General features: G+C 44.4%; 1 protein-coding gene across 1 annotated transcript; it reads left to right on the top strand.

Annotated features, from left to right (window-relative positions):
- The first annotated feature begins 1,055 nt into the window (after positions 1 to 1,055).
- On the top strand, positions 1,056 to 12,702 carry foxo4 (forkhead box O4). The gene is made up of 3 exons (XM_035411703.1): positions 1,056 to 3,675; positions 5,976 to 7,562; positions 8,247 to 12,702. Exons 1-2 carry the CDS (start codon positions 3,244 to 3,246, stop codon positions 7,530 to 7,532), a joined length of 1,989 nt encoding a protein of 662 aa, XP_035267594.1. The 5' UTR covers positions 1,056 to 3,243; the 3' UTR covers positions 7,533 to 7,562; positions 8,247 to 12,702.
- The last annotated feature ends 1,811 nt before the right edge of the window (positions 12,703 to 14,513 follow it).

The raw sequence follows: 14,513 nt of genomic DNA, 5'->3' as shown, positions 1-14,513 counted from the left end.
ACGGAGTTGCATCATGCGGCTTCTTTTCCACCTCCCACGTTCTCACCCCAGTTCAAAGTTGAACTGCGTACACGGCGTAATGGGAGTTGTAGTTTTAATTTAAGATTTTCGCAATTGTTCGGTGAGTTGCTATTGCTGGAAGTCGGGACAAAGCATTAATTGGTAAAAAAGTGCTGCATCGACGTACATTTTCAGATACTGCAATGAAAACTTTGCAAGATTTCGATTTTTATTAAGTACAATGCCTGAGGAAAAAAGGCTTTATTTCTTTCAACGAGAAAGATTCTTATAAATGTAAAATTTAATGTTTAAAGGTTTTATTTTAGAATGGTCAATGTTTTAGGCGTGAATACAAGGATGATTATTTCTTTAACAAATGTATCTAACAATAATAATAATAAACAGTTGCACATCCGCAGGACTTCAGTTCTTGTCGGGTTTCACATTTTGACAAGCCTACTGAGTAGCAGTCCAACGGCAATCTAAGGGTTACATACGGTACCTGTAAAACTTCGAGTGGAATCATCGGTTTAAAAAAGGCTGATAAAAACTCGCAGATACACAAAACTCCTTGGTGAAGTGTTTATGTTAAGTGTTATGCAAAATACACCTACCTTTCCTAGTGGGTAAATCAACATGTAGCTATATTGACGATTCCTACACACTTGTTTGTGTAACATTTAAAAGCAACGTTTACAGACTACTGCTCTAATCCCAAATAACAGTTTTCAAATTGGCACATTCAAAATTATTGTATTTACACGCTTTCATTTTAGTCAACAATTATCTATCAGCTTGTTGCTGTTCATGATAAACGGTGCTGAACAAAGTACGCCACAAGTTCATTGAGCGTTAAGTAGCTAATTTGGAAATCTAATTAATTATGTCATGAAGTGTCTAGCCAACTTTAGCTCGACACACATGGACCAGACTTCAAGTCTGTTACATAACGGTGATTTCGACACGCAAAATTGGCTTACTGCTCGTTCTTAATTTACACTTGCTAAACTAAAGTAGGGCGCTTAGTTATCACATGACTTCATTTCCCAGCAACCCTTGACACGCAAGCGCAGAACAAGTTGTCCTGCTGTGGTAAACAGACGTCAGAAGGGAGGCTTCGCGTCGAGTCATAACAAAACAAAACAAAAAAAGATATCCGTGTAGTGAGTATTTGGATATACAGATTATGGTTGAAACAACGCCGAGGGCCTAGGAGGAAACGATCTGAAGAGGACACAAATGGATCTCTTCGACTTTCTTTAATATTTTTAACTCCATAATAATTGGAGTTTACGTTAGCGAGTTAGCTAGCCAGCTATTTGTCATGTTAAAAGAGCCGTGGTTGAGTTTTGCCCGAGTGACCGCAAAGTGAGTAACTGCACTCGAGGAGTAGAAGTGGACGCTTATTGTCACAAGGGTGCGTGCCTGACCCCTTTTACTCAAAATACGACAGAAGAGAAGAAGCGCAAGGACAGAATCTGAAACGAATTGCCAGCTCGTCCTGTGGCCGCGCGAGTGTCGTATGGTCTGCCTCCCGAGAAACATGGCAGTTGGTGGCACGCGCTTTCTAGCAGCGTGGAAGAGCGTGCAGCCCTGAAACTGGAGAAGTCGGATTTCCCTTTCCATTATTTCCATCACACCTGTTACTTGTCCAACATGACCAGACTTTCTAGTAAGATTGTGACAATACTGCCGTTCGGTTGTTGACAGAATATACAGCTGCAGTTCTTTGTTATTCTAAATTCACCGATGTTTTTCTAGCTAGCTTGCTAGCGTTCGCTATGCGTTTTTCGGTCTTCTACGCTTCCAGTAGATACGGGGTTCAAAATATTCATGAATGAAGAAGTTCTGAAAAAAGAATAACTGGCAACATCAGTTGCAGCGCACTCTTTCACTGAAATCTTGCTCGTTAGCTAGCTTGCTAGGTAATTTTGTTGGCTGCAGTTTGTTTTAGGTTAACGGTAGCTGGCTGCTTTAACATTAGTCAAATGAACGGGTTGCTTAATGTCAGAGTGAAAGGGGTTCTCAAAATTTAAATTAATATTATTAATAGAAATTTGTTCTGAAGTTTATTATTATTATTATTATTATTATTATTATTTTGCCAGACTTGGTCATTCGCTTAAGCTACAAAATAATAAAAAATAAAATAAATGTTAGCGTCGCGGTCGGGCGGTCTTCTGTGGAATAGGGAGGGGGAGATTGTTTACAACTCGTAGACTGAAGCCAGTCAGTCACATCGCTCCTTTGTAATACTGACCTACTACGGTAATCCTCTTTTTTTTATTATTCACATCCCTCCATTGTATCGCCGGGATTTGTCGACTATATATTTTTTTATTATTATTATTGTTATTATTATTAAACGACCAAATATAAAACGTGGGAAGGGGGAAGTGAAATTTGATCTGTTTAGGAGAGAAAATATCAGGTTTTTTGATTATTCCTTTTATGTTTTTGTATTCATCTCGCCACTTTACTCAAACACGGTTCTTTTTGTTTGTAGTAAAAAAAATAACTAAGACGGATTCGTAAATTGTGCTTTATTAAAACTTGAAACAGTACAGTATTTGACATTGGCATCTGCATGGACGATTTGCCATCTTGCTTCTATTCATTTATAGTCAGATTCTTTCTTGTACTTAATCCTGTTCGTTTTATGTGCATTCCTCTTCGAATTTCCTTTGTTCTTTTTATGTAAACAAAACAAACCCGTTCCAGCCTCTTTGCCCAGTTTAAATCTGGAGGTTTTAGCTAGCTACTATTAAGGAGATTATATGGTCCTTTTAATCTCCAATCGGAGGATTAACTGACGCTATATTGGTGTAGTCAGATTATTGCGATTCTTCTCAACAATTCGCCTGTTATTGTTATTGTGAGAGTCTAGACGGAGAATGAACTTGACTTCTTGTGACAAGGAGCTCGAACAATTTGCAAGTCTCTGTCTCCAGAGGTACAGTGTACTGTAGACCCGGGCAGCCACATTTTCCTCTATAGCACGCACGTGTCCAACAATACTCTAACGATTTATACAAATATATATTTTTTTAAATGACCGAGTTTTTATTTAATTTAATTTTTTTTGGTGTATGTTCATTTTCAAATTTACCGTTATAGTATAGTTTTTTTGTTTTTTTAAACAAATTTTAAATAATAGCGGACAAGTGCTGATAATAAAAGTAAACATACTGTTTATTAACTAACTTTTCTGAAAAAGAAAATATTCAACAAACAAACAAAAAAATGGAAGAAGAAAAGGTACCCCCGATCGACCCAGACTTTGAGCCTCAAAGCCGCCCGAGGTCGTGCACATGGCCGCTGCATAGGCCCGACATCTCAGCTGTCAAACAGGAGGGGGCGGATGGTGCGGAGTCCACCGCGGGAACACCGCCCGCAGAAGAGGACAAGCAGGAGCCTCCGCAAATCACATCCGAGCCCGAGAAAGCGGTCACTTCAGAGGGAGGCGCTGTGACCGGAGTGGGCGGAGCGACACCTCGAAAGGGTTCTTCGCGACGCAACGCTTGGGGGAGCCAGTCCTATGCAGACCTCATCAGTCAGGCCATCGAGAATTCACCTGAGAAGCGGCTAACTCTGGCGCAGATATATGACTGGATGGTGAAAACCGTGCCCTACTTCAAGGATAAAGGAGACAGCAATAGTTCTGCTGGATGGAAGGTAAATGTGTATGGCCTTTTGTAGCTCCCCTACTCGCCCATGTTACAAAGCCAAAAGCATGTAATTGTCATTTTGATCAGTCTCCACAATGGTCACAGTTGCATCTGTATTGAAATTATGTCTGTTCAGTTTAACTTATGTGGAAAAGAGACAGAATATTATGACTATTAAGAACGCTTTATGGGCATCATTTATTCATTTTAGCTATATCCCCAGACAGCTTAAATTACAAGACTTAACCCCACAAAGGAAGTAATGTAAAACTTTAATGTGACTCTTGACTGTAACTGTAATATTTCAGTCATATTTGCCCTAATAATTTGTTGAGCCATTAGAACATGGAGGAGTCAAGTGCATGAGGGCTGGTCTGAAAATCTCTAATTGATGGCTACAGTCATATCACCTGTCAAAGGGTCTCAGAGCTCTGTATGGTGAAGGAATAACTGACCTCATCTACCAGTGGTGTTTTGAACCAATCAGTGATGTTTTCTAGACCCAAAATCTCACCATATTTCAGAAGAGCGGCAAGGTTAGATGGACATCCATCCATCCGTTATCTATACCCGCTTATCCTGGTCAGGGAGGTGCTGGAGCCTATCCCAGCGTGCATTGGGCGAGAGGCAGGAATACACCCAGGACAGGTGGTTAGATGGACAGATTTGGGTTTTTTAAGTGTATCTGGATCTTTACATGTCACAGAATTATGTTTGAATCTGAAAACATTTTAGGATATGGTGAAACTTTAGAATCACTGTCCCTTTAAATTTAATGTAGCGAAAGGTTTGCCCCCTTCAGGGCAATCAGTCTAATTACAAGCACAAGTTTTACTTACACCACATTTTCACCCAGAAGTGCCTCAGTCACACTACTAAATACCTAATTGTAAATGGACCTGTGGAAGTTCATTAAAGTGGTGAGAAAGGCTTAGTGTTTTGTTGGCTACAAAAGGAAGCGTTTGTTTTTGTGCGCCTCAGATTAATACCTCTAATTATCCCGTATTGCCCCAGAGTCCTAATTTATGGCCCCGGTGTGCACACAAAAACACACCGTAGTATTCACAAAATGATATAAACAGGGACTGATTTCTCTCGAGGCGCGTAGATGGAAACAAAAACGTGGAGAGGGTTCACGCAGATTCAAAACTGCGTTTGTGGACCGATCCACTGTAGCCGGCTGTCAGGTTTTGAGCATCTTTCGGCTGGACGCCATAAAGATGCATTGAAAACGGATGCAGCCGTGTCAGAAGAGCGTGAACGCTCATGTGCCGTGTGGTATTCCATACAGAGTAATCCGATAGTCAGCTGCGGTCCATACCGAGGCTGCATTCCCACCACCTCAGCTGCTCATAAAGTTATATGACTGGTATTTCGTAGTGTTGGGGGGAGCAGCAGGAGGGGCCGGTGTAGAGTGAGGACACCACGGGTCACTCTTTAAAGGGGAGGGTTTTAAAATAAGAACAAGTGCGGCCGCTGGCCAGGAATGGCAATTTCTTTGGCGTTTGTTTACATCGTTTATATTGAACAGGTTCATTTGTGTATTCAAACGCATGCCGTTTTCCTTTCATGTAAAGACACTTTTTAATTAATTCAATTTTTTAAAATCATTTGCTGTGGACAGGAGAGATCCATTCCTCGAACGAGTCATTGATGAGATGGTCACAGAAGAACTTGCTCTCAGTACTAAAATAAATTAAATTAAATATTTAAACACCCATAATGATCTGATAATTTTTCGATTAATTTTTCAGTTTATTTTGATTTCAGTTCATTTCCTGAATTGACCGAGTATGGATGGGAGTTCCTGCGGTTTTTATGGCATACATACATTCATAAGGGCCGTTCTATGTTTATCTAATATTGAAATTGTAAATTCCTCTACTGTCTCAATGTCTTTTAGTGCAAAGAAATCATAACTTAGTTATAGTTTTATATATATATATATATATATATATATATCCCCTGTTCAATGAAATCAGATAACCCAGCAACATACATCTTCCATCTGTCATCAAGATATTTTTAGGATGGGATCCCACATCATAGCGGTTGCCCACTTATCCTGCTGTCTCAGTCTGCGTTTCTCATACAAGATTCCCTTTGAGTACCGAGGCCTCATTTACTTTAGAATTCTCATACTTTGCTGTTATTGCCCTAGTTTTACTTTGAAAAGTTCAGTACGTTTTTGACAGCCGTAGGTCTAGTTATACGGTGTCCGTATAGCTCGGTATATACAGTGAACAAATTACTCCGTGGGAACTAACGTGTTCAGTGATTGTGTCCTACGCCTGCCTCTCTCCTCAGAACTCAATCCGCCACAACCTGTCGCTGCACAACAAGTTCCTGCGCGTTCACAACGAGTCCACGGGCAAGAGCTCGTGGTGGATGCTGAACCCGGAGGGGGGCAAGACGGGCAAGGCCCCGCGCCGCCGCGCCGCCTCCATGGACAACAGCAGCAAGCTGCTCAAGAGCCGCATGCGCGCCAAGCAGACCAAGAAGCAGGCGGGCGGGGCGGGGCCCGGGGGGGCGGGGCCTGGGGAGGGCGGGGGCGGGGCCGGAGGCGCGGACAGCCCCGGCTCCTCCCAGCAGTTCTCCAAGTGGGGGGTGAACAGCAGCAGCCCGTCGTCGCGCGGCAGCCTGGACGACCCGGACATGTGGACCAGCTTCCGGCCCCGCACCAGCTCCAACGCCAGCACGCTGAGCGGCCGGCTGTCCCCCATCGCGCCGGGGCACGAGGACGAGGACGAGCTGCCCGAGGAGGGCCTGCTGGGGGGCTACTCGGCCAGCACCAGTGTGCCGCCCACCCTCACCGAAACGCTGATGGAGGACCTGGACCTCATCGACGGGCTCACCCTGATGACCAGCCAGCAGGGCGGGGCCAGCCCCAGCCCTGCCCCCCCGGCCCCTCCCACCCCCCTGCCCTCCGCCTCCACCCTCCTACCCCGGGGCGCTGGCTTCCCCTCGTACCGCCCCCTGCTGCCCTCCAAGCCCCCCCAGCCCCCCGCCCAGCCTGGGGTTCAGTCCTCCGTCTCTCAGGGTGCCGGCTCCAACCCTCCCTCCACATCCAGCTTTGGCAACTCCCTCTTTAACCCCCTGCCCGCTCCCGGCTCCCGCGGCTCCCACTTTGGGGTGCGCGTGCCCTCCAGCCTGGAGGCTCTGCTCACCTCCGATTCGCCGCCTCCCAGCGACGTCATGATGACCCAGGTGGACCCGCTGATGCCCAGCCAGGGTAGGGCGGGGCTGCTCGGACTGGGCGGGGCCATGGCGGAGGGTCGGGGTAAGACCGGACAGCTGCTGCTAGGCAAGGGCATGGAGCAGAACATGAGCCTGCAGCAACACCAGCAGCAACATCAACAGCAACACCAGCACCAGCAGCAGCAGCAACATCAACAGCAACAGCAGCAGCAGCACCAGCAGCACCAGCACCAGCACCAGCAGCAGCCCCAGCACCAGCAGCCCCAGCTCGGGCTGGGCATGCTGCTGCCAGGCATGACCCCGGACCCCTCCCAGATGACCGCGCTCAAGGCGCAGCTCGCACAGGGCTCGGGCTGTCCGGCGGGCAGCGGGATGCTGCTAGGCGGCGGCGGCATGGCGTTGGCGGGCGGTAACGGCGGTCTCCAGGCCGTGGGCCCGTTCGCCAGCCCCAGCTGCTTCCTCCCCAGCCAGGACCGGCTGCCCACCGACCTGGACATCGACATGTTCACCGAGAACTTGGACTGCGACGTGGACTACATCATCAACAGCGACCTCATGGACGGGGACGCCATCGACTTCAACTTTGACCCCATTCCGCAGGGCGGTCAGGGTTACGCAGGCCCCGCAACCACCCAGAGCTCCTCCCACAACTGGGTCCCCAGCTAACTCTCCAGCGCCTCCTGCAGCCTTGGCCAGGTACTGACTCAACACTGCCAACAACCGCTTAAGACTCCCTTCCCCTCGACACTTAGCATAGAACAGTATTCAGCAGTACCGGCCATTAGTGTACAGTCTCCCTCGGCCTCTGCTCTTTCAGTGCTTTCATTAGTGAGGCTGGAGCTAAATGAATCAGGCAATAGAAGGACTTACATATAATCAGGCAAACATATTCCTCAGTGCCCTTACTTCTGAATGTATGGAAGCTGTTTGAATAATTGAGCCAAATGTAATTATTGGAAAGGACTTTTTCAAACAAATTGTGCTTGACGACAAAGAAAGGTAAATTAATAGATCCTTGGCTGAGACACGTTGCTGAGCAACAATCGGCAGTGAGGAGGGAGGGAGGGAGGGAGGGAGGGAGGGAGGGAGGAAGGGAGAGAGAGAAGCTTCTGGTTTCCTTAATCTATGCAGCGCTCATCCTCGCCAGTGTCCCTCTTATCCTCCCTCTCGCGTTCCTTTCCCTCTCTCTCCTTCATTTCCTCCCATTGTTCTCGCCGCATCCTCCCCTCTTTCCCTGAAGGGCCTCGTCCCTTTCTCTTCTCCTCCCCTCCCCCTTTCCCTCTCCCGTCCTCCGTCTATGTCCGACAGCTTTAGGACACAACAGGGATGCTGTTGCGTGTCGGAATGATCTTCATTTGTATTTATTTTCCATTGTTGCAGGACAGATCCGTCATCAACCTCACACCCCCACCCCCGCCCCCCAAAAAACAGAGGACAAACCCCCTGTGGGGATACGGGGGTCCCCACTTCTCCTGCACCATACCTCCAAACACATCAACTCCACGGTGTACTCGTTTCTGGTGACTGCTCACTCGGTCTATGCCAACTATGTTTTGCGAGCTTCTTTTTAATGTAGTTTTTGGTTTAAGTTCTGTCGTTTTTTTTTTGTTTTTTTTTTTACAATTCCATTTGTAACACGAAAACCAAACCTCATCCATGTCACGTGCCAATGGTAATTTTTCCTCCTGAGAGAGAGAGAAAGAAAGAGAAGACGGAACCTGGAGATTCATGCTGGAATACTTTGTGCAAAACTTTTGGACCTGGCTAACTTTCTTAATGTTTGATATTGTTTTTGCAACGGCCGTTACGGTTGTTATGTCAATAGGGGGGTCACTGATAACAGCGTAACAAAGGAAGGGAAAGACTGTCTAAGTGGAGCACAACGGTAATGCTTACACGCATATTACTGTCACTACTATTATTACTACGGTCCTAGAGACCGGATGATATTCCTCTTCCCCTTTATCTCTTTCGTCTGAAGGAGAGAATGATGATGCACGCAGAAAATAAATGTCATTCGGCTTTTTTCGGGGGGGGGGGGGGGGGGGGGGGGGGGAGAAAAAGGCGGCTCGCGAGAAAACGAGTTGTGGATCCCAGCGACCTCGTTGGTCGTGAAGATCCTCGATTGAATTTGGGCTCCAGATCAACATCCCCTGAGATGAGGAACTCTTCTGGAGGGCAATCTCAGCGATGAGCCTGTTAATGTGAATGGTAATGGACGGGGCGGTTAAAACCATGCTTATTCGATATCGCATTAATGGTACGAAAATGTTCTTGATTTTTTGGGGGGGAGGGTGGGGGGGGGGTTATGAAATCGCTCGGATGAAATATGTACCAGGTTTAATAGCATGGCTGTTTAAAATATGCATTTACCTTACGGCATTTGTGACTGCCACTCAGCAAAGAGCCTTCGCCAGTGCAGAGTAGCGACTATTTGCAAGGGTTTCATTCTGTTGACATTTATTGTGTACAGTTAAGCTAACAGTATACTGATATGAAGAAATGTGACTTGTGTGCAGGGCATTCTGGGATAATGTTTCTTTCCCCCCTCAACGTCGGTCAATTGTCAATTGGCTGGCCTTGTATTCTGATGGTCCAGGATACAGTATGCTTTCTTTCAGAGTGAAAAGTTTGAACTTTGTGTACACCTGAGTATGTTTACAGAACATTCGCAGGGACAAGAAATGGTTCTAGACCCCCCCCCCCCCCCCCCCCCCCCCCCCCCATGACCTTTCTCCAGACAGAAGGGGGGAGGAGAACTGTTGTTCAATTTAACAAAATGGAAACGCATTGGGTTATATCCTCAATGCAACATAGAACATGTAAATAACCCTCTAAACTAAGCAAATGGAAAAACTCTTGACAAAGGTACAGTTCTCTTGGAGCTTTTCTTGTCCTTTTAAAGTAAGGAAAGTGCAGCTTCTGCCTTCCTCCACAAACTGGAGAAACGGGCTGATTATGAAATCTTTTTTTCTATTGCTGATTAGATTTTCATATACTAACCTTTTGTAAGAAATGAATACAGTGTAAACAAAGAAAAAGTATATTTGATTATAGGTTTAATATACAGTTCAGATGGAAGTTATTAATTAGTTGAGTGTCATTAACAGATTAAAAATATATTGCTACTGTAAGCAAAGAAATTAATGCGTTCATTTTTTAATCAGAGGAGAAAATTCATTTCAGATAATTTTTAACAATCATTTTCTATATATTTTATTTTTTATAAGAGATGAAATGCACGTAGATTTTATACATAACCAAAGGAACACTAAGAACAGCTTATCAGATTTAGGAGCGGCAGGACGTCTTTCAGTGTAGACGAGTTTCAAAGAAACTGGCTCACAGAATATTACATTTAAATGAAGAAGATGAGGCGAGGAGGAGGAGGAAAGCTGGTGTTTAGAAGCTTCAGTCTGTTTTTGTTTTAGCCTTCACAGTCTGCCGAAGCCTCACTGAGGCAGGCAGGAAGTCTCTTCACTTCACGGTTCGGAAACAAGAACACTGGCCTGTCGCTAACGGCCAGGCTAACCTCAGCCACGTAGAAAAGGTGCACGGCGTGTTACGCCCCCTCTTTGAGTAGAACCCTTCATTTGGCACTTATTTACCAGACGGGCGAAAATCTCCACGTTCTCGTTCGGCTCACGCGTATGCAGAGATCTCGGATCCCTAAGCGCTCGTTTACAAAAACTGATCCGGTTAAATTTAGAAAGGAAACAGTAGATGCCCTAAAGGAAGTAAAGAGGTGACCTGATGGCACTTGTGCATTTTTTTTGGGCAATTCCTCTGATTTTTCTGGGAGAGAAAGGTAAAACAGGCCCCGCCCATCCTACGTGGAGCCCTGACCAGCTACCATGGCAACCAGAATATTTAAAGGTTGTTTAAAATTGGAGCATATTCACATCTTGCAAAGGTTTCGGTTAAAAAATAAAATAATTTGGAATGGCAGATATCCCCTGAAATATGGCATTCTGGGAAGAGTCCTAGGATTTGATATTGCTGGTTTGTTTTTTTTTAAAACAAAATAAATAAGTTTCCAGGTTGGAAAACTGCCAGTGAACACTATCGCATGTTGCAAGCTGTATCAGATCAAGACATGACAAACTTCTTTTGTTATCTTTTGTTTTCTTTGTCACTGTACAATTTTTACATTGGTATTATGGTTTCTCGAGAGGAGGATGTGTAAGCTTTCCACTCTCTTAAAACAGTTCTTTCCAGCTCTCTCAGATTATCAATTAGGAAATCTCACTCATAGTTCAGCTGCAACCAGGGTAACACGTAAAACCAAATCGTAAAGCATTATGTTGTTCTCTTGCTAAACCTGTGCTTGATGTTATCCCACATGCAATTGTACATGATATGTGAAGAATTGCTGTGTTCTTCTTTGGAGTCATTTAAACTTCAGGGTTTTGAAATGATTTATTAGCGTCACAAGCAACGTTGAATGAACTTACAATGTTTATACGTAGTGGTTAGAGTGAGAAAGAAAAAAACCGGTTGTCCCCCAACATTGTAATTTTAAAAAGATTGCAAATACACTAACTTAATGCTGAACAGTCTACAATTTAAGAGTATATGTGATGTATATCTGCAATTATATTTCATAACATTTCATACAAAAATAAGAACTGATGGCTTTGTAAGAGTGAATGATTGTTACGATGATTTTATACCTTGATGAACCAGACTTGTTTACGTTGTAGCCCATGTCTTTTGGGCATTCTTCTCTTCAGGTTCTCTGCTGTGTGTGTAAGTGTGTGTGTGTGGGAGAGGGAGAGTTTGTGATCCTGTTTGTTTATCTCACACAAGTTTGAGAGCGCACGAGTGAGAAGGTGACTGATTGTGTGAGTGCTTCAGTGTGTGTTAGTGCTACTGCGCGTGCGTGCGTGATTTCAGGCTTGGTATGAGAGAGAGAGAGTGTGTGTGTGTGTGTGTGTATGCGTGAGTACCGAAAACCGCTTAAGTGTGACTGTGCCTAAAGAGGCGAGGGACAGCCTGAGTGGTGAGAAGCTAGCGTGACATGTGACCATGTGATGGGTGGCAATCTAATTGTTGGAAAGTTCACGGCGAAGAACACTTGGTGCGGGTGACGGGCCATGCGAGTGTTAGGGGAGAATCACGCGAGCGACACTGTGGAGTGACAATCTTTGAGTGTTTGAGAACGACTGTAAAGTGCGACAATCCTGTGTTGAACAGTCAGCGTGACGGCTACAATCTCGAGCGTCAAATAGCCGGTGCGAGTGTGACAGCACAGCGACAATCCGCGTGCTCAGTATTCGGTGTGGGAGTGAGTGTGGAATATCCAGTGTTAGAGTGACCGTCTGAGTGCTGAAAGAGTGTGAAGAGAGAACATGCCCGCTCAGACAGTGTTTGCTGGGCTGCACACCTCAACCCCTCTGCAGGAGGCGAACCCTCCTGCTTCTGCCCTTAAATCTGCCCTTCTCTACCCATTCAATTTACTTCTCTTTGTTTTCTCGTTGTTTTGTGCATTCGTTTCTTCTCATTATTTTCCTAAGTTGAAATATAGCATGTAGTTTTCTTCTTTTTCTAAGAAATAATTGGTAAGCATCCCATTTGATATTACTTTAGTACTTGAGGGTTTAGTTTTTTTGTTTTGTTTTTTTTTTGTTCTTTTTTGATGAGGGGAGGGGTGGGGGGGAGGGGGTCGGGATTGGTGAATTGTACATAGCCAGTACATGTGTAAGTTTTGATTAATTCTGATTTTCTTTCTTTTCCTCTCCTGATTTCACTTTACATATTGTAAAGTTAATTTGGAGGTGACAGCTCTAAAAGCAGCCCCAGAGAAAGGAAATAAACTAAATCTTTAACAAATTCAGAGGTGATTTATTTCATTTCTGAACGTTGTATTTATGCATTTCTTCTTTCCAGCCTTTCAGGTGCAGATCTTAAAAATTGTATATGGCCAAGACAATACCCATGAACACCAAGATACAGTACCTTGAATAGTGTAATGATTTAAACAAAGCAGTCAATGCAGACACTAACCATTGGTGCAATCAACAGTAGCCACAACAAAAGACCCGCAAGTAATTTCTCAAACTGCACAACTGCTTAAAGCTTGAAAGATCTTACAGCTGCTCAGGACTTTGCTCTCTGCTCATTTCATGTAAACAAAAAAGGGCTTTTACAAGCGTGTGGTATTTGGTGTTTGTGTGGTGCTGAAAAGGACAGGATTGTGTAGCGAAGACAATCTCCTAGCTCTACCACCCATGTCCTAGTTGAAGAAAAAATGGGTTCAAACTTAAAATAAAATGTTTTGCCTAGAAAGGTGCAGCCTGCAAGGAAGCTTAAAAAATATTAAGCAAAAGGAATGAAATCCCACCACAAAACTGCATTATTATTATTATTATTATTATATTAATAACTGTTAGTAGAGTGCATTCCTGGCATGGTGCACAAACCACAAAATGTAACATTTTAAGGCAAACTGGATATTGTGAATATGAAAATCAGCTGAACATCTGTGGTGTTAACCGCAAGAAGAATGTGGTCTAAGCAAACAAAGAGCGGAAGAAGTTCTGGAAAAGTGATAAAAAATGCCTTCAAAGATGGTGCTCGAGCCTGAGCCTCCAAAGATTAGCTGATGTGAAAGAAAGAATTTTAGCTGCCAGTTTGCTTGCACTATAGTGCTGTGGATTGGTTCCCATTGTGTGCAGGAAACTTCAGTGGGATGTAATACAAAAGCCCTGTGTGACCCACACTTCAGGTGCTGGGAGCAAGTCCATCAAAGGTTACCATGGAAACCCAAAGAAACTTCAGCCGCACAGACTGCCTGACAGAAGTTCAACTTCAAATTTCCCATAATAACCTGAATGAGGAAAGTGGCACTGGGGAGAAAAGGGCCTCTACGCTGTCTCTGTCCTCCAGGACTGTGATAATAGCTCTCTCTCTCTCCAGCAACCGAGGACAACAGCGATCTGTGTGAGCCGGTGCATGAATGCGGAGACTGAAAACGGAAGAGAGGGAGGGAGAAAGGGTTTTTTTTTGTTTTTGTTTTTTTGACAATATGGACAAGCTAGGGGAGGGGCTGAAGTTGGGAGGGTGGGGTTATGAGAAGGCAGATGGCCACTGCAGACTTTAGGAGATAATAGTTTCATTATATTTTTTCTAGCTCTCCTATTTAATTAAAAGTTTTCAAATAAAAATAAATACAATCAATGACCACATACACATCTACTCTTGCCTCATGTATAAATTGTCATTTTCACAGGTCATTTTATCGGTAGAGTATTTATATAGGGTGCATTTACACTTCCTTATAGTTGACCTCTTTTTGAGGTCATATTTAAATGTGACCCATATTCCTTCAAGTGGTTTTTTTTTGGTGGTGGAAGGGGTGGGGTATGTGAGGAGAGTATTTGAGGCTTGGGAAAAGTGGCAAAAAAACCAGGCCCAGTGACTGGGAATCACAGGCTTAGCCAAGCGGACAGTGATAAATCAGTGGAGTGAGACACTTCTCCCACAATACAGCCATTCAACAGCACACTGAGCCACAGAGACCAGGGCTGAAGATTGTAAAGAAAGATGCCAGAGGAAGAGTTTGGGCCATATCCAGAAACGAGACATACATTTCCATCAGCAGAGCACAACTCGCTAATTCAATAATTAGGCCTTGGTTGTGAGAAA

This window comes from Anguilla anguilla, chromosome 3, assembly GCF_013347855.1.
Source record: "Anguilla anguilla isolate fAngAng1 chromosome 3, fAngAng1.pri, whole genome shotgun sequence".
NCBI lineage: Eukaryota > Metazoa > Chordata > Actinopteri > Anguilliformes > Anguillidae > Anguilla > Anguilla anguilla.
The sequence above is the reverse complement of the archived record's forward strand: the minus strand, read 5'-3'. Positions and strand labels throughout refer to the sequence as shown.